This window comes from Cyanistes caeruleus, chromosome 14 (assembly GCF_971803275.1).
Source record: "Cyanistes caeruleus chromosome 14, bCyaCae1.hap1.1, whole genome shotgun sequence".
Taxonomy (NCBI): domain Eukaryota; kingdom Metazoa; phylum Chordata; class Aves; order Passeriformes; family Paridae; genus Cyanistes; species Cyanistes caeruleus.
In genome coordinates, this window is record NC_141714.1 from 19,005,648 (window position 1) to 19,026,371 (window position 20,724).

The 20,724-nt window shown below is 38.4% G+C and overlaps 1 protein-coding gene across 6 annotated transcripts in view; it reads left to right on the top strand.

The window, feature by feature from the left end:
* DIAPH2 (diaphanous related formin 2) overlaps positions 1–20,724 on the top strand; it is a 166,188-nt gene that overhangs the window by 92,071 nt on the left and 53,393 nt on the right. For all 6 annotated transcript variants that reach the window (XM_086849997.1, XM_086849998.1, XM_086849996.1 and 3 more), the window contains 2 exons: positions 7,791–7,956; positions 15,685–15,820. In XM_086849997.1, coding sequence (XP_086706123.1) covers positions 7,791–7,956; positions 15,685–15,820 — 302 coding nt within the window. The remainder of the gene's footprint in view (positions 1–7,790; positions 7,957–15,684; positions 15,821–20,724) is intronic.

Consider the following 20,724-nt stretch of genomic DNA (forward strand, 5'->3'; position numbering starts at 1 on the left):
ATAAAGTTAATAGTTTAAAATACAAGAACTTTGGAACATTACAACTGAAAATTGTGTTATGCAAAGCACAGTATCAATTTTCTTTGACAGTTTATTTCTACCTTCAGATTTTCGTTCCTTTTTACAAAGGAAAGCCCTGATATGAGAAGACATAAGATGATATTGATGCTTTCATATTGGGTTGTAGTAAGAGCTCTGTGAACAGGAGTGTGCAGACAAGCTGTGCATCCCATTGTAGTGTGAATAAAAGGGGAAATTGGGGAATGTCACAAATGTGAGGCAGAATGAAGCTCAGGAGGTGAAGATGGGGGACAATCAAGAACTTCCAGTCATTTATTTTTCCATTTTTTTCATTTCTCAAAAAACCAGATATTTTGTAAATTGCCTGCTATGGATTTTTGTACATTTAACTGCAGACATTAGATCAGAGATCTCTGTTGGATTTTTGGTTGAATCCCTGAGGTGATGGAGGGAGCTCTGCTCTGTTCTGCACCTTGAGACATCCCCTGAAATTCTCCTGAGAGCTGGGGAAGGAGGAGAGAATAAAAAAGAGCCTGTGTTGGCTGCTTGGGGGCAGAACTTCTCTGCCAGCAGTCCACAGAGCACATGGAAAATTAAACAGGAGAAAAAGTCATGTACAGATTCCATAGAATGAAATTCCATGAACAAAACTCTACTTCTGTACATGTAGCAGAGATTTAAGGGCTCCTTGGTTGTAAATCTTTGCCTGAGGGGAACTGGGCTTTCATCCTTAAATTTCTATTAAACCAAGTTGTCCAGATGACTGAAAGATATTTTTGTAAAGCACTGTGCTTTATTAGAGTGATAGTCCATTAGAAGTCCATTCTCTAATTATTGTATGCTTATTTTAAAGTCAGAAATTGAAGGGGAAGCGCACTCTATAAATCCCTGGAGCTGCAGCTTTTCCATCCCAAAATCAAACTGTCCTGAGATTCTGCTTTAGCAAAACTGCTGCTGTTGGTGGAGCTGCTTTTTGCCCTCCAAACTTCTCCACACATTTTTTTTGAAGGGCTGAAGTGTTTTGGAGGGGAGGGATGTCACTGAGCAGCGAGAGGTGAAGGAATGATGGATTTCAGATCCTGATTGCCCTGTGAGTCTGCTCCTGGCTTTTCCCTCTGGCCAGAACAGTTATTTAAAGGACATTTTCAAGTGTCTGTTGTCTGAGACAGAATTTTGAAGGATAACTTCACTTTCCTGACTTTTCCTTGGTTTAATCCCAGTCACTGGGGACCAGGCAGTTCATGTGCAGGCACTCGTGAGCTTCTAGCAAATAATTGCCCGAGTTATTAATCCCAAAAATTATTTCTGGGGAGGGAAAGAGGAGTGGAGGGACATTCACCACTTTACTCAAATCATGTTTGATGTGTGGCTTTACATAGGCACCTCCTATTCAAAGTAAAGGTGCAAAATAAATTCATTTTAATATAGTCTTTCATTTTCTCCTCTGCTTGAGTTTGTGAACACCAGTGCAGCAGCTGTTGGTGCTAAACAAATCTCAGTTTGAATAAAGGTGTTCCATGAGTTATTATTTTCCTCAGGTGACATAAAATTCTTTTTCCTCCTTGATTTGGAACATGTGGGCTCTTGATTATACAATCAACAGTTATAAGATATACATATATATACACAATATAACAATTATACAATCAGAAGTAATAAGCTATACATATATATATACAATATAACAATTATATAATCAATAGTTATAAGATACACATGTATAATTGTTTTATTGTGTATATATAATCAGCAGTTATAAGTTATATGTATATACAATATAACAATTGTACAATCAGCAGTTATAAGATATACATATATATGCAATATGACAATTATACAATCAATAGCTATAAGATATACATGTGTAATAGTTATATTGTGTATATATAACCAGCAGTTATAAGTTATATGTATATACAATATAACAATTATGCAATCAACAGTTACACTATATACATATATATAAATATATATGTATATATGTGTACATATATATAATATAGCAATTATACAATCAATAGTTATAAGATATACATGTATAATTGTTATATCATGTATATATAATCAGCATTTATAAGTTATACATATATATACAATATAACAATTATACAATCAACAGTTACACTATATACATATATGTATAATATAATAATTATACAATCAACAGTTATAAGATATACATATATATAAATATATATGTATATATAAATAGGTACATATATATACAATATAACAATTATACAATCAATAGTTATAAGATATACATGTATAATTGTCATATTGTGTATATATATAATCAGCATTTATAAGTTAGACATATATATATATACACAATATAACAATTATACAATCAACAATTTTTCATATTTCTCCAAACAAGGAATTGAGGACTTCTGCCATGGCAGCCCTAAGGGAAAGCTAAAACTCCAGAGGGGAATTTCTCTTCTCCTTCCCCAACCTTTCCCAAAAGCTTCCTCTCCATGAAGGAGCCACCAGCTCTCCTGCTTGCAGCACGGGGTGCAGGTGACAGCTCAAACATCCTTCCCTGAAAGATTCAGAGCTGGAATTATTGTTTAAAGCATTGGATTGTGTGATCCAAAGCTAATAAAATATTTCTAGGAGTGGTCACCAGGCTTTTTTTTGCTGAAATACCTAAAAACTGTTTTTTTTTCTTGTTGTTCAAATGTGTCAACACTGTGTTCTTTGAAACAGTCACAGCTAATTTGAATATATTATGCAAAACTAATTTAACAACAGCATTTCATATGTACGAGCTGCATTTCTGTTGTTTTCTTTCTTGTTTTTCTTCATCTAAAGAGATTTTTATCTAATTGTTCTCCAGGGAAGGGATGCTACAAATCCATTACTCTGGCAACATTTTCTGTTTGATATATTGTTGACTATCATGTTCTCCATGCTGCCTTCTAATTAATGCAGGAATAGTGATTAATTGTTTGCCACCACAAAATAAACAAGATATTTGAGTTTGAAAAAAGGCTACGAATACCACTCTTCAGACTGTTTCAAATTATTTAACCATCAAAATATCAGAAATGAGAATTAAGATGTGGATGATTGTTGTTGTCAGGCAGTTTGAAGGCACTTTCAGAATCCTGGTGATGTCATCAGTGGAGATAAAGGATGAAAGGTTTGCTTTGCCTCCAGTGGTTGCAGAGCTCCTAAAAACCTTCTCGAAGATGGGAACGTGGAATTCAGGGATTATTTCTCTGGTAGGGTAATGGGGAAAACAATTTCTGGGTTCACTGACTTTCTCTGAATACTAAAACCCACAAGTGGTTCAGGTTAATTTAGGTTAATGCCCAGCTCTAATTTTGGAGTGCTTTTTTAAGCTAGATAAGATCTTGCCTTCTCTCTAGCCTGTGGCTTCAGAAATTTTGCATTTTGTGTTCTCTTTGGAGAGCCAAGTGCTCTTGTTTTTAAAGTATTTAAGGTTTTCTTTTTGCTACCACAGGAAAATCCTAATTCGCCACCTAAATCTTGGAGCCAACTTTCCCAGTATAGATCAGTTCAAGACACAGCCTGTGGAGCTTTGCTCCTTGGACTGAATATTTTATGAAGTAGACCCTCATTTATCAGTTTTTGCCCAGAGACTTCCTCTGGGACTTTTAGAGAATTGAGCAGTGATCTTTGTGTCCTCGTTAACAGAAGTATAAATAAAAAAGTAATATTGAAATGATGTTGACAGAGGCTTTCTCCTGTGCATAACAATGTGGTGGAATCAATGGAAATTGGCTTTTCATCCTGGAGAAGTTTGCAGCAGAGTTAGGAACTGATATGATTGCTCAGAGGATGTAAACACTGACAGATTATTTTAGAGATGAAAGTTTTATGGTCATTTAGGCACAAGTCAGAAAGCTTCATCTTAATTAACACGAATTAAGTGGTGTTCTGAGACTTTGAGAGAAGGAGCAGGTCACAGCCAGGGTTGTTCTTGCATGGGTGTGACCTTTCTGTGCTTCATTTCCACGAGCACAAAACCCACTGAAATCCTGACTTTTTGCAACAAATGCAATTGTGTTACGTAATTCTGGTAATTAATGATAATTTCAGGTACTGATGGAACCAAGGGAAAGGAAGAGCCATCCTTGCTCAGAGGTAGCTGAGAATCCACTGATGTTTTGTGGTTTGGTTTGTTTGGGTTTTTTCCTGAGCTCTTCTGTCAGATGCTGAATGATGAGGTAATTTGCTTTGTAATGAGAAGGAAATTCTCACACTGAGCTTTTTATGGGTGTTTTATTAGGGAATCTTTAAGCTTTTCAGAAGCACATGATTTTTGTGTACACAGATAAAGTTGGGCTCCTGCTATGGCTCTTGGTTTCTTTGTGTTCTAATTTGGGTAGAGTGAAGTGTCTTGCAATGAAGATTTCTACAATTTATTTTTTTGTTTTGTTTTGTTTTTACAAAGGCTTCCAATGGGGAAAAAAAGATTAGGGATATAATTGTGATTCATAATTATCTGTGTATGCTCCAGAAGTCTTGGCTGCTGTGCAGGCACAGAGATGCATTATGGATGGAGTGTGAGTGATAAAATTGTTAGCATGTGTTTACATCCTGATAGCAGGTGAAAATAGAGCTATCAGTGGGAATGACTTACTGCTATTAAAGCTGAATTTCTGTCTTCAGTTAATAAGTCCTGTTTGCATTGCCACAGTTCAGTTCAGAGAATGCTCTATTATGAATGAGCTGGGAGATTAGAAACTAAGAGCTCTTGTGCTGCCTTCATTAAAGATGACACTGTGACTCAAGTGTTCTCTTCTAACATGTTAAAGCAGATCTTTAGCCTGGTGGTTCCTCAAGCCAGAATCCTGCTCTGCAATGTTTTACAAGAAAATGTGGTAAAAACGAGCTTCCAAATAAAGTCCTTTCTCCTACTTGAACAAGCACCTTTAAACTTGCCAGTGAAAAAAATCTGTGGTTTTTGGTTTGGTTTAGAGCGTCGAGAACAAAACCAAGTTTAGAGTTTTTAAATGAGCTCTCGGTCAAGCTTCCATCTCTTTTCAGGAAAACTGCTGGAATTAAGCATTGCTGGTACACAGAGCTGACACAGCTCAGATTCCTCACTAGCTTTTGTCATGAGGTAATGTTGGCATATCTGACTGTGCTCCCCTGGAATGAGGCTCCATCAGGACATTTCCAGGGGATCTTTTAAACTACTGATATTTTACAGGTGGGAAGGTTGGATGAAGCACACAGAGTCTGTCAGTAACTTTGTTAATATTGCATGGTCTGTGACTGGGAACTATTGTCTTTACAGCTCTGCTTTGTCTTTACAAAATTAAGCACGGTTGAAATACTCAATTCTCTCTTTGCTCACCCCGTTCATCCGTCTTGCTGACATCCCTTTGTCTTGCAGGCCATTTGTTAAAGACATTTCTTACTTGCAGTTTGGTACTTAATAGATAAAAAATAATAATGTTGAAATTACAGTGTCTATTTCTAGAGTGGTGCTTTAAAATATCAACTTTCAGCAGCAGTACTGGGGATTTTTAGTGCTTACTGTGGTTATTTCTCATGTGAGTGTGCAACAACTGTGGAGAACTGGGAGCTCTGTCTCCAAAAATAGGCTGCAAATCTGGAATTGTCAAAGCATTTTTCTTTTTTTTTACGACTTTTTGATCATTTTTGGGGTTGTATTATGTAAAATTGTTTCCAAAGGATCCACTAAATAAATTTGTACATTTATATGTATTTCTTTCTGGTGAGCTGCTCACGACAGCAATCTGCTGACTCCATGGCAATTCATGTTTTTCTAAAATTTTTAGACTGTGCTCAATAATTCAGTAATGTGCCATTATTACCTATTTAATGTATTCTTGCCATTAAACTTTCATTTCCTTTTGTGCAGTTAAATGTCACTGAAGACTGAGCTGTACCAGGTTTATCTCGAGATGAGCGACTCAGCAGTCCAAGCTTGGAATGCTAATCAAGCAGGTTAAACTTGTGTTCAATAAACTGAGAATTAGGTATTGCTGCTGCTGTGGCACAATATGGGTAGATATTGTTTCAAAATCTTGATTTTATATGAATTAATATCCATCACTGTGTTGGTTCCTGTTTCTCAGTGAGCTTTACGAGCTGCCAGCCTTGCTCTTACACCACCGAGGCTTTAATTGGGAGGATTTCTTGGAAAACTTGGTATTGCTAAAGTTTTCAATCATACTTTTAAGAACCAATTTTTAAATGTTTATTTATGTATTCTCCCATTAGTTAAAGTGGGCAAATCCAGGTGGAATATTTGGCCTCTTTCTCATGGAAGGTATTTTCAGCTTGCCTGTGGCTCGTGCAGTGACACTTTTGGTACCTCTCAGGTTCTCACAGCATCCAAGTGAAACGTGAATAGAGCATCCACCTGAATTCCCAGGCTCAGTTCTTTGGGTTCAGTCTGATGTCAGAAAGAAATGGGGTTTTATTTCAGATTTCTCCATGTCCCTGTTTAGTTTGCAGGTTGTTGTTCTGCAGTGGGGAGTAATTAGAAAGGAGGCCCAGGCAGGCTCTAAACGAGAGGGGCTGGAGCAGAGCTGTGCCCTGGCAGCAGCCAGAATTCCCAGGGAAGGAGCTGTTCCAAGGAAAAGCCACGAGGAGCTGGGCTGCAGGGTTTCTGTAGCCCAGGGAGTCACTGGTGTCTTTTATTCTGGGGTTTCATGTGTGCAGCAAACGCTTTCATCAGCCCCAGTTCTCTGTCAGCAGAGCTGGTTTAATCCTGGAGCAGATGTGTTTTTTTCCCAGTGATTTGTGACTTTGTGGCTCCAAACAACCCCAGAGAAGAAAAGAGCAGACTAACATGCACTTGCTTTGAGGCAAACCAATATTTCCTTTAGTAGCTTGCACCCTTCCTCTATTTGCAAAATAATTGTTAATTTTTTTTATGTTTTTTTTTTTCACATAGGGAGAAAAAAAAGCACCACATTTTTCTATTTTAAAGCATTATGTCAAACTTTTAATGATGGCTGCTGGGATGAAAGTCAATCTCAGTCTCATTTCTAGGCTTCCACACTTCCTAAGGAAAAAAAAAACAAGACTTCTGTTGTTCCATGGTGTTTTTCTCAGTAATAATTTCTCAAAGCTTTTGTCAGTTTGCTGGGACGAGTGGGTGGATATTTCATTTTTCTAAGTTTGGTGAAATTACAGAGTTGAGATTGTGCCTCAAAAAAGGGAACCTAATACAGGCAGCCTGAGGCATGAACTGTATGGCTGGGCAGGAAAGAATCCACAAAGAATTCTGTAATAAAAGGCAAAGAAAATTAGATGTCGCAATGTATGATTGTGTCATTGATAGTTCTGCACATTTTACATATAAATATATGTGAGGTGGGGGACATGACTTCACTTGAGCAGTGAAATCATAGATTCCCACAGCAAACTAAATTTCACTGGGTGTTTTCATAGAATTCATTTTATAAAATCATTCATCTCTTCAAATAAAAATAGCCACAGTATTTAAAAATTTTATAGAGCAAGTTGTGTTCTCTGTCAGTGGCAAATCTTCACCGTTGGAAAGGGATCATTTATGGTATAAACTTCTACCATTAATAATCTTAATTCATCAAATGATGAGATCAATAATATTGCTGTTAATATTAACTCATAAAAATGTCATATTTGGAAGCAGAACAGCACCTGCAGATTTTGCAGATGGAACCTTTGTCCTGAGATCTCTTTCCCTGGGGACTGCTTCCTTTATTTACTGTGGTTTTATTTTTATTCCTTTATTTGTGCTGCTTTGAGTCATTTTCCTTAACAAAACCTCACAGCTTTGCTGAGAGTGCCCGAGAGCAATATGAGAAACTGTCCAACATGCACAACAACATGACAAAATTGTATGAAAATTTGGGAGAATACTTCACCTTTGATCCCAAAGCAATAAGCATAGAAGAATTCTTTGGCGATCTGAGCAACTTCAGAACTCTGTTTTTGGTGAGTAATACCTGCAAAATGTTGTATATTTTCTTATATCTTTTTTTTCTCCCAGTTTTAATTCTTTCCTTGTCCTTCTATTTTTAATGTTGTGCTTAATTTTGTGTTTTGTTCCATGGCAGGAAACGTTTCCAGAATTATTTTACATTTTGGTCATGACATATTGTTCTCCAATGTGTAACTTGACAACTCAACTGTGGATAAGATTGAGGCAAACTTAATCCAAATTTGATATTTTAGCAATATAATCAATCAGTTTTTATGCACTAGGGCAATCATTAAAAGTTGACAGTGAAACAATTTTAATTTTTTTTTTCTGTAAGGGGCAGAAAAATGTACAAAACATAATTAAGATTTTCTGCAGCATCTTGATGCTTGCAAGAAGTTTCCCCAGAGAAAAATACTCTGAAATTCCTTTAACCTGTGGGATCTATTTTGAAAAAGCAATGAGTACTGATAAGAATTCAGGAGAATCAGAGAAGAGTGAGGGAAGAGAACATCTCCAAACATTCCCTACAAGTGTTAAATTTGTCCACTTCACATTGCTCTAATACCTCCCTGCTTTCTCTCAGCTGTCCCAGAAACTTCTCTTAGTATTTTAGTGATTGGCTGAAGTATAATTCCAAATATTTTTTAAATATTGACAGTTCATTTTTTCCTGTTCAGCATTCTTTTCTGTTCTTGCTAGTGGCTGGCTGTAGAGCAAAGCCCCTTCCTTGTGCCATGAGCCAGTTCAGTGTCGAGGTTCCAAAGTCCTTCAGCTTGCTGCAGCATCACAGGAATTAAGTAAAGCATTTCCACAGGATTTTCCTTTGCCAGTGGAACAGGAGTCAAATTGGAGCCTGGAGAATAAAGAAAAATGTGAATTCTCCTGGAGCTGTCAACTGCAGAGAAATTGAATAAAAAGTAGCAAAAGGGGTGGTTTTTTATGGGTTTTCTTTTTTCCTGTTTGCAATTAAGGATCCACTAATAATATAGATAATATAATAATAATATATATAATAATAATATCTCTTTAATATATAGAACTCCGAAGAAGAAATATTTTTTTAGGTTTTTAGTCCTTTATCCCATTGAAAGTAAACAGAAATTGTGATTGTCCTTGAGGACAACTTCAACCTGATACAACATGAAGCCCAAAAGGATCAGGCTCTTACCAAATAATGATTAATCATTTGCCTGGAGCCAGATGCCAGTTAGTTCTTTTCCATTTGTGTTCTTTATCTTGCAGTCTCACACTCTGTGTCAAGTGACCTGTAATGTTTGCAGGCTGTCACTTTTCACAGTGTTTGTTTGTGCTGGTGGCAGAGGATTTAAAAACTTCCACCAAATCTGTCATGCCAACATTTGTAAATGGACATAAACTTATTTTCAATCTGATTGTGCTGTGGAAGTTCTATGGAATATGGACCTCAGCACTAGATAGGAAAATTGCCTTTTTTCTTACCCAGATTTTATTAGATTTTGTTTGCTCTGTGGGCTTCCTCCTAATGCAGATGGTCTTAAAGGTGAATTTTGAGTCTAAAAAAGCAAAGTTGTTTTTGAAGCAGGAGAAGGGATTTTTGGGTATTGTATGAAATGTTTGGTTCTGTGGAGTGATGTTTGTTTTTAATCTGGTAGATCCAGTTTTATCAGTGGTCACTGCTTCCCTCACATTTGTGCAAATGCAGCTCTTTGAATAAGGAATTAAATCTTGAAGCACATTTATAAATGTACCCAGAGAAGAGTTGTGTTCCAGTTTCAGCCTGTATTTAAGCAGATGTGAGAAACTCATCAGGTGGCAGAATGAGAGATGGGCTTGGTAAAACACCAGTGAAATAAATTGTCCTTTTGTATCAGCCCTGGTGTTGATTGATGGCTGCTGTGTGCCCCCAGTGCAACATCCACAAAGTGAAAATCTCCCCAAAATGAGGAGGCACATTAAATGATCAGCAAACTGAACACTTTTTATTGGTGGCCACTACTCTGGGCTTCAGGATTTTGCAAGATTGATGCCCTGGACCAGACAGGACCAGACATTTCTTATGTTGCCTTCATAAAAGCCATATTTTACTGCAGTGGATTCAGTAGAGTAGAAATGTACCTGTAAGACCTTTCCTTCTTCCTAATATTCTTTTCTTTATAACTTGCTTCAAAGTAAGTTTCAAGCTCTGTGACTCAGGAGTGTTTTTTCATGGTGGCTTTTTTAAAATGTCCCTAGAATGCAGCAGGTCATTTGCTACAGTAATATAACTCAATGAATAAACAATACATAAATAAATACATAATAAACATCTGATTTACTGTGAAATACAATGCATAGTCAGAGTAAATTCCCAGCTTTCAAACTCATAAATTGAGTTTGTAATTCAGGAGTGCTTTAAAAGAAAGGCTCTATTTATTCATTGTTCTCTCTGGTTATTTGTCTGGGAATACACTTCATCCCTTCTGCCTAAAAAGTAACAGTTCTTTAATGCAGCCTGAAAGATAACAGTTTCCAGCTAGCAGGAAGCTGGGAAAAAATAAAGAATAATGAGCAAGAAGTATTTTCTTCAGTGAAATTTCCCAAGAGGTGGTACCAAAAGTGAAACACTGTCCTTATTAACAGGCAATATCCAGCAAGCCATTCCTCCCCAAACCCCAAATACAAACCTTTTGCAAGCTCTCTAATTTCTCATCCATCCAGCTAGTGCTGAGCAGAATAGGTTTTAATCATTATCCTGAAGAAGGCAGGAATTAGGGGCAGGCTAGGAAAGGATGCAGGTGGTGGAATTCACATGGGAGGAGTAGCTCAGCTTTATTCACGAGGGGTTAGTGCTGCTGGGTAAGTGCTTTATTCATGATGTAAAACACAAGGATGGCATTTCTCTTGGAAGCTCCCCAAAAGGTGTAAAAATAACTAATAATAAAAGGAATTAAACTGAGTTCAAGTAGACTGTGTTGGCAAGTGTAGCAATAACTGGCTAGATGGAGTTGGGATTTTGTTCTGACCCAGATTGCTCCTCTGTTGAGGTGGTTGCCTTTGTGCATGGGGTAAAAGCACTGGATGCCATATTTCAGGGTAGAGATGCCACTGATTAAAGAATATTTCCAAAAATTATAGGGGAAAACAGGGTCCAGAGGAAACCTTGACCTTAAATTTCCTGATCTTGAAAGGAACAGGATTTAAAAGTTTTCTTTGATTTGTTGTTTTTTTTGTTTTGTTTTATATTCAGTGCTGGTAGCAGTGAGTCCAACTGAGAAATGTCATTATTTCCAGGCTTTATCTTTGGTTATTTTTGATATTTAAATGAGGATTTTGAATCCTGATTCCACTCTGAAAGCAAAGCATGGTTTGGGATTTTGGCTGAGGCAGAGCTCAAGCTGTTGAAAAGCTCTTGTGGAGCAGTGACTTCATTTCCTGCTCTGAGTGTCCCCCGATCCCAGGTCCAGAAGAGACCCTCCCCCAGATGTTGTGTGCAGGCTGCAGATGCCAACATCTGCACTTGAATATTTCTGAAAAGATCCTGCCAGAGAATGAACCTGGCTTCTCTAAAATCTCCACATCTTTGTTTCACACGTACAATCTTAGTCTCATCATTCTGTTTGTTCCTAAATCCTATCGGGATAATTTGATAATTGGAATCCGCATTTGTCTTAATTGTGATTTCAGATTGATCACTGCATTATTGCAGCTTCATTTAGCCTGCTGATGTTGGAGTAAATTACAGCTCATCCACTTCCTTAAGTTCACGTTTGCTTGCTTAGCACGTTGAGGAGAATCCCAGCAGGCTGATGGAGCTGGATAATCCTGGCAGGGCACGGAGGGAAGCATCGAGTGGAAGGTGCAGGAAACCTCAGGATAAAAACTGCAGCTGTGTCAGCGTGTCCCTTCAGTGCTGCTTTATTCACATTTGTTATTTCCTTGCAGGGTAAAGCCACACACCCTCTGTAGTCCTTCCTTCCACCAGCCCTGTCTTTGGAGGAAGTCTGCAAAATCTTTCCAACCCAGGCGTTTTTATTCTGTTATTTAATTACATTGTGTCTTTATATGCTACAGCGTGTGTAATTCTCACAGTCTCTTGTAAAATCTGTCAAGAATTTCTACCCAGAAACTTTGAGGCATCTCAGCACGTCACATTCAAGGTGCTGCTATTAAGAAGGGATTCAGGCTCGTGTGTGAACAGTTCTTTCAGACTTCCCTTAGAATGAATTTTTGTTAAAAGGTCTAAAGGATTGTGCTCACACGATGATGTGCCAAAGCATTGATTTGTCTCTTCCTTGATCCGCAAAGATTGCTTTTGGAACAAAACAATAATTGGTCTGCCCTGGGCCTTGGTTTCTCTTTTAGGATTGTACCCAAACAGACCCCATTTGTTATCCTGGGCTTTTCAGGTTGTGTGGTTTTTTGTAAAGGCAGCGACACAGTTTTGTTTTTGTGTGAGTACTTCAGCTCTGTGGCTCTGTCAGGAATACCCTGAATGAGGTGTGTGTGTGTGGTTTCCAAATATTGATGGAAGGGAGCTGGAAAAACAGACCCAAACCTGTCCACTCAAGGGCTACTGAATAATGACTCCAACTTACACACCTGAGTAATTAATTGATACCATGCAGCTTTTCACTGCTAGTGTGAAATTTGGTTTAGCAATCACTGCAAGCCTCTTCTGCCTGGGCAGTTGGAAGTGTTTTTGCATGCCAGCAGCAAACCCCTCTCTCTCCCTGCCCAGACAGCAGCAGCTGCCCTTGGCAAGGTGACATTGGTGTCACTGCTGCAGGAGCCCCTGTCCCAAAGCCCCTCTGCCAGCAGCAATTCAATTTGTCTGCTCCTGGTTAATACCAGCTCCTTACATCTCTTTTCCATTATTTTTGTGGGGATAACAATGTATTTAAATGTGTTATCCTCCAAGGAACACCCATGAAACATCTTCCCTTTACATGTGAACTGATTGCTCAGTCTGCTGTGCTTTAACTCTGAGTTGCTGTAGATTAATTTCCAGTTAATCTGAGTTTGTCCTTCCTGACGATTTATGACCGAAGCAGATTATTTTGCTGGAACTTCAGCTGACATATTTTGCAGTTGCAAGGCAAATTTGGGGGAGGCCTGAGGGATGAGAGGCAGCCCTCATTATTGGTGCATGACCGCTTTGTAGCCAGCTGCATCTTTAATATCCAGAGAGATTTGTGCCTTACAGTTTGTTTTCTTTCTTCTTGTTTTTAATAATTTACCTCTGAGAGCCTATTTACAACCGTGTCGATGTGTGAATATGTTTGTCTGTCAAAACTTAAGATATGTACAGAATGCAAGAGATGCATTAATTTTTTATTTGCTTCTTAAGGAAGCCAAGCTGTAAACTGGCAGTGCTGAGTACCAGAGCTGCACTTCAGTGGATCCTAATAAACACAAGGGGGAACATCAAACTATGTGCTTCTTCAACTAACTCACTTAAAAAGAGATAATATTCCTTCCTGAATCTAGATCTCTGCTAAGAGAGACAATAATTCAGTTTTCTTTTTATTATAACAAAGCAAACCCACACTCAAACTTTCTCTAACTTTTAATTTGCTGTTGAATTAGCAAAACTGCTTGCCCTTATGCACCACCCAAAATAACAAAGGGTCATGAAAAGCACGTCAGTAAAAGGGTTTTAGGCATTTAAATATTTCTGTCTGCTGAGATTCAGTCAAAAATGATTTCTCTTTCTGCATGCACTTGCGTGTTTTCAGAAGACAGCATCTTGATGAGGACATCCAAAATGTGTTCTAAAGCAGCTGAGAAGGCTTTTATTCTTACCAGAGGATTGCTTCTTTGTCTGATTTATAACTGTCAGATTAGTTTACTTTTAATTGCAGAATAAGTTCAGTTGTGTGGTAGATCCCTGTGAACAGCAGTGAGTTCTGTGTGCAACTACACTGCAGTAACAAAACTGATTTTTATTACTTTTTAAAAGCAGTGCCAATTACACAGCTTTATTTTTTCAGCCTTCAAACTGATCTTTACCTTTTCAGGTAATTAAGCCTGTAAAACAAAAAAATTTGATTAGTTGGAAAAAACCTGTTAATCTGGAATAGCACTGTTCTGTATTTGAAGAAATCCACTGCAACTCAAATGTTTGGGAGAGAAGAGGTCTGGGGGAGTATAAAAGCATGTCTTGAGAGAGAAAAATAACCCTTGGCAGTAGAACTGTAGAAAATGAAACTGAAAGGATTGATATAATTCAGGCAGAGCAAATGCTGTAGAGAAACCACTGTACACCTGGGTCAAAATTCTCTTTATTTACATTAATCATCAGTCAGTTTTGAGAAACCCTGATCAAATTTGTTAGCAATGTTAATTCAAATCTAAAGTATGTTTATAAATATAGATGAGTATAGATTTATTTTGCTTCCTGCACTGCCTTTGATAGCAGGTGGGAGTATGTTCTTGCCAATGATTTATTTCCAGCTTTCATCTGACTAAATGTATAGCAGTAAATGACATGGCAAATATGGAATGGTTAAGAGTCCAACTGCCTGATGGAGGGTAAGGACAAGCAAGCATATTCCAGGGGTGTAGATAAATTCACACAGAATTATCAGTATTTTGTTACCTTGCTGTTCTTCAAGAAGTTTAAACCTTTATTTTGAATGGATTTTTTTTGTTTTTTTCTGATCACTGTTGGTATCCATTGTGTTTTATGAAGTGCAGCCTGAATTTCCACAGAATCTTCCTTCAGCTAGAACTCATACAGTTGAGCTGAAAGAGAATTTCCAGATGAAATAACTCCAGAGCTTGTTTAGTTCAGTCCTGGTAGTAAAAGTGATGGAATCTGTGCTGTAATCCCAGTTTGTCAGTGGCTGCTGAGCTTCCAGCACAACCATGACAATTCATATTTGCTTTATCTCCCAAGACTGGGGGTGTTTCCTTCCACTACAGCCTGGGAAGCTGCAGCAGAATGAAATCTCTGAACGTGCAGGAACAGAACTGTCCAAAACCAGAAGGGTTTGGACATTGGGTTTGCCCCTTAGTTCCTTTGTTTCTGAAAGAAAAGGAGTTCTGGGTGTTGCTGGTGCAGCTGGGGTGGGGCAGGGGTGCAGTTCTTGGTGCAGCACCTGGTGCCCAGAGTCTCTGCAAACCAGGGCTGGGATGTGGTGTGTGACCTCAGGAAAGTCCTGAGATGGCTCACTGAAACATTCTGCCCCTTGCCTGAATGAATGTTCTGCGTTTTGGGAGTTTGGGATTTTTAATTTGCTAGTCTGTATAAGTTGCTGCCTCAGAGACTTTATAGTCATGATCTAAAAATACAGCTATTTTCCATTTCTTCTCCTGTATTTCAGTCATCCAGACTGGTTATTTCAACAAAAAATATTGATGAATTATATTTAAATTTTAGCACCTGAGTTTCAGTCACTTGTAATTGAATTTCAATCATAGTGGAAACTTGGCTTCCTCCCCACTCATCCCTCCTAAGAGCATGGCACAGGTGAAAGGTAAACTTGCAATCTTATTAAGGAAAAATACAAACATGTTGCTGCTGAAAAAAGTTCTTTTTTCCCTTCATCATAAATGCAAAGCTATTTCAGTTTCCATTGCTCTGGTCAATAATGCTGATATGTACAAATAATGTGGCACATTTTGTTCCCTCCAGGATTTCTGAGAGTGCTCCAAATTTTGGGACAAATCCCTGTTGTTTTTCTCTCCTCTCATTTCATATAAACACAATATCTGTGCAAACCAGGTCATTTTGGTTTTCCTCAGTGTACAGACACTGATATTCATTTCCTCTAATGCAGGAGGCATTAAAAGAAAACAACAAAAGAAGAGAATTGGAGGAGAAAACCAAGAGAGCCAAGCTGGCCAAGGAGAAGGCAGAGCGCGAGAGGCTGGAGAGACAGAAGAAGAAGCAGCAGTTGATTGATATGAACAAAGGTAAGGCAGCGTTTTTAGCTGAGAGATTATCATTAAAAAAGGCAAAACCAAGTCAGGAGTAATAAACTGAAGGCTATTTCTCATCAATATGAGCAATACTTGCTGGCTGTTCTGAAAGCTGGAGTAAGCTCACTTTTCAAAATGGAAAATTCTGTTTTGTTTCAGCCTACCTGCTCATGTCATCCCATTTCTGCCACTTAATGGGTGTAATGTTCATTTTGAGGCATTTTGTTGTGAATTAATGGCTTTTTTGCATTTGTAGCACTTAATTGATAATTTTTTCCTTACGGATTGACTTCTGAGAAGAAGCATCTTCCTTGCTTTGTTGTTAATTCCGTTCTGTAAACACCTCTATAATCAAGGCATTGTGCCAATTAATGTCCTTCTTTTTGGGCTTGGGGGTCTGGGGTAGAATGGATGTTCTCCCAGTAGTCCTATTAGGAGCTGGAAAATCTACTTGAGCTCGGAGCCTGAGTACAGAGTGACATTTCAGCAGGATAAAAAGCAATGTGTTGAGCTTGTCAGCTGGGAGCATCTCGAGTTTCACAGGAGGCCTCTCTGAGAGGGAGCAAGGCAGGAAACAGAAGGAATGGGGTGGGCTCAAGATTGATGCTGTGCACATTTCCAGGCTGTAAAATAGAGCCTTGATTCTTTACCTGGCTCCAGAAGGAAACAGAGGTAAAATTGGATTTAGGCAAGAGATTACTTGGAGGTTTTTGTTCAGTTTCTATGAGTTTGTGTTAATCTGCTAATCTGACCCAGCTATAAAAACACCTGTCCTTGTTATCCATTTAACAGGGGAAAATGCTGCAATGGGAGCACAAATCCTGTTATCTCTGGCCTTGCTTGAACTGGCACCAACTCTGCATGGAATATTCTGTAGCAGAAATTCTTTTCTGTGGATGACAACTCTATTATCAGATCATTTAAAGATTAGTCTAATTTCAGTATAGCTATAAACAAAATGTAAAATTTAAACACAGGGGATGCATAAATACATTTCCTTTGTGAAGTTAAACCAGTGAAGGTTTCTAAGGAGACTTTTCTAATCTATTCTTTCAAGCATATGATTAATATTTCTTTAACATCGGCCACCTGAGAAAGAAATGGCAGCACTTTTCTGTGAGTGGGGTAAGAGCCAGCTCAATATCCCTTCATCACCCTCCCTGTGCCAGGAGGGTTTGTTTGAACCAGCACTCGAGACAGTGCAAGCCAGGATGTTTTGTGAGCTGTTGTAAGGAGTGGAAGTGCTGGAACACTTGGATGCTGTTGTCAGTGGATGCTGTTGTCAGTGGATGCTGTTGTCAGTGATTTGGGCTGTGGTTAAGGGCTGGAGCTCTCAGTCTGAAGTTCCAACTTCCAAAATCCAGTCCTGAGAGCAGCACCTTTGTTTTTCTGCATCCTTTTCCAGCAAGTGAGGGGGCACCACTCTCATCAGATGCCTCACTGACAGCATTTTGCTTTCCATCATGGAAGTCTTTTCCTATTAAATGATACAACTAAAGTTTAATTTTGCGTTGTAGTCCCCTCTTAATGAAAATGCAAATATATGAATGTCTTTACATGGCCCAGTGCACCAAAACTGCCACTTAAATAACTGATGTTTGTAAACCTGTGACACAAAGTCAGTTTAATACTTCTAAAATACCTTTTTTCCGATTTTTAAATATTTTTAAATATCCATTTCAATTATTACAGCTCTGCTGCTGTGGTAGGAGGAGGGCTAAACCTCCATCCCCACTGCATTCCATGACATTGAAATTCAATTGACTAATTTTGCCAAATAACTGATTTTTTTCTCGATGCAGCTACTTCTGTGTGCTCACTGCTGCTTATATAAATATTTTGTAAATTTGTCTAAGTGAATGTGACACAGCAGACTTAGGGGAAGGAGCAGATGTCCTCTCAAGCTGTCACTTGGACAAGGTGATTTTCACCCAAAGGCTCATTTTAACCTCACCCCCTCTCAGCTCTTCCTCTGCATCTCCCAAAGTCAAATTTGATCTCAGTGCTGCAGCCTTTGAGCTCAGAGCAATTGGCTTCCTGCATTTTCCAGCTTCTTGGCAGCTCTGGAATAAGTATTATAATAATAAGTATTTTTCCCTGTTTTCTGACTATTCAGTGACCACTTTTTTAGGGTCACTGGAGAATCCAGATTAGGTTAGTTATAATTAATTAACTTACAATTAATATCTGTTTCTTGGTGTAACTGTAGAAATCCAGAGTGTGGCCAGAATTAAGAGCTGTTCTGAATATTTCCTGGTGCTGAGGTAACTCAGACGTTGCCAGTGTTTCAAAGGCCACTTTACTCAGTTTGGTGTTTTTGTGCTTTGTGTGACTGAGCAGCCCCTAAACACTGCATTCAAACTGATAAAAAACCTGCTGAACATTCCAAAATGTTTAAAGATGAATGGAAAGATATTTTATAAAAACCCTATAAAAATGAATATTGCAAAAAGCTATCAAGATTGGTAGCATTAGGTGAAAAGTCCAGGTTTCCTGGTGAAGTTTGGAGGCACAGAAAGGTTTATGCACACACCTACAGAAGTTTCACAGTTCAGATCATGAATAATTCTCTCTCCTTATGGGAGGTGAATTTGGAGAAGTCTGTCATGACTTCCATCTGATTCAACATCTGCAAAATTCTTGCAGCTTTGCTTCTGTGTGCGTGTCTGAAGTAGGGAGAGAAAGAGACTTGTGGAATTCAGCTTCCTGGGAGCTGCAGTGTCTAACTGCAATTCTGATGCAAATGTTATTTAATCAGAAACAGTTCTGCTCTTCATTATATCTGATTACTATGGCAATTAAAAGCACCTTTTAACCACCAGTATTCGGGTAAAAGGCTGAATGAGCTTTCTCAGTCCCAATTAGGGCTGAATTAATTGTTTTGAAGACAGATGAACACCCTCCCCTAGTGCAGATGAAGAGAATGCAGGTGAAGGTCTGTGCTGGAGGTTGATGGATATTCCTGCTTTTCCCATAAAAGATGGTTTTATTCACACTGCTGTGTTCTGGTGTGAGCAGGAGTTCTGCTGGGTTTCATTTCACTGGTGCAGGGTGTAATTCCAGAGGTTGCTTTTGCTGTGGTTTTCTAATGATTCTGTGCTTTTCTGGTTGGTTTGTCTTCCTTCCACGTCCTTTGGCATCAACAGAAATCCATTCTAAGCTTATTACGAGTTACATGTTATTTTGTAAATGTCTTTTTGAGTTTCTGTACTGGCTGCTGATTGCATGGGGTACCTGAGAGGTAAAAACTCGGGTCTTATTTACATTTTAAAGATTATTAGTTTGTGGTGCTGGATGTCAATGAGGCAAATGTTCAGATTCCTTTGGGAAGTCATTATTTTTCATATTGATGTCGATGGTCTGTTTGAATATGCCTCACACCTCCCAAAACCTGAGATTCAAAGAACAAAAAAAATAGATTGAGCTTTGCATTAATGCTTAAAGGTGAATATCTCCACAACCAGGACGAGCTTTGAGTTTTCCTCTTCAGAGCAATTCTGCAAGAATTGCTAAAAAACTTTGTAAGATCTGTTTGTGCAGGAGTTTAAAGATGTTTTGAGAATGGGGCGAGTGTCAGAATTCCTGAACTGCTGCTAAATGGGGCAGAAAGAGCTCAGGAGAAATGCAAATGGATGTGAGAATGGACAGCAAGCTAGAAAGAAATTACAGCTTGAAATTTAATCTCACCTTTAAATGTTTTGCTCTGGAAAAATTTGGTTTTGATAATGAAGATGGCTCATATGGTAGCTTCTGATTGAGTTTATCAGGGGGGAAAAATTATTAGACTGACAAATCTGTGATTGGGATAATTGCAGGGAAGAAAGAAAAATTGCATTCTTTTCTCTTAAAAGCAGGTTTCTTGGGGACTATTTACTGAACAGTAACAAGTGGTAACTTCAGGGAGTTTTCTGTGCAAATTCAGCCTTTCCTTAGAGAAATTATTTGTGTTTCAAACAGTAGGTACTGTTATTAATTTTGAAAGCAGCCAGAATTTTGTTTATCTCAATGTAACTGCTGTATAACAGCTGATATTTTGTAGAACTTACAGTGTTAAAAAGCATTTCAGAGATAATTGTTGATCAGCTTTAGTGGGGGAACGTTGAAAATTGGTTCAGGAATCAGGGTGGGATGGGGTGAGGAGCAGAAAACCCTTGGCTCTGTGTAAGGGCTGCTCAGTGATGAGGAAAAACCTCCCTGAATTATCAATTCTGTTTCCAGTTCCAAAACACAGCCCCACACCAGCTGCTGGGAAGAAAATTAACTCTATCCCAGTCAAAACCATCAGCAATATTCAAAAAAAAGTAAAAAGTCATCAAGGATGTGCAAGAGCTCCCCTTTCTTCAAAATGTGTTCCCAAAACTCCTTTTTTCCCCTGAAATGTTAGAGCAGTTGTTCAATTATAGGGAACTTTTAAAAGGAAATTATTAACCATGACAAAAGCATTGATGGTTTCGTTCTGCTCCTCACAGAAATTAAAAGCAGCTCAGTGCTGTGCCTTAAATGTCTCCTTTGAACTGGAGCAGGATTTTATTGCCAGGTGTAATTAGTGAGGTATCACTTGGGGTTTTTTGGGTTGGGGTTTTTTTTTGGTGAGCTGCACAATCTTCTCCTTCCCACCCAGGGCAGCCTCTTCCCATTTGTTCCAGATAATTCACATTTCTGCCTCTTTTAGGTGTGGTCCTTGCAGGAAGAGGCTCCAGGGGCCTCTCAATGAAGCCCCAGCAGACCTTGACCATTGGAACATTTTCTCCCAATAAATAAATATATGTGCATCTCAGACATGGTTTTCAATAGCCTGCCTGTACAAAAAAGCACATTTTTTTTCCTCCTTCTATTAATTTATTTAAGCCTCATCAACAATATTCTTAATTGGTGTGTAAGCAAGGGTTTGCCTTGTT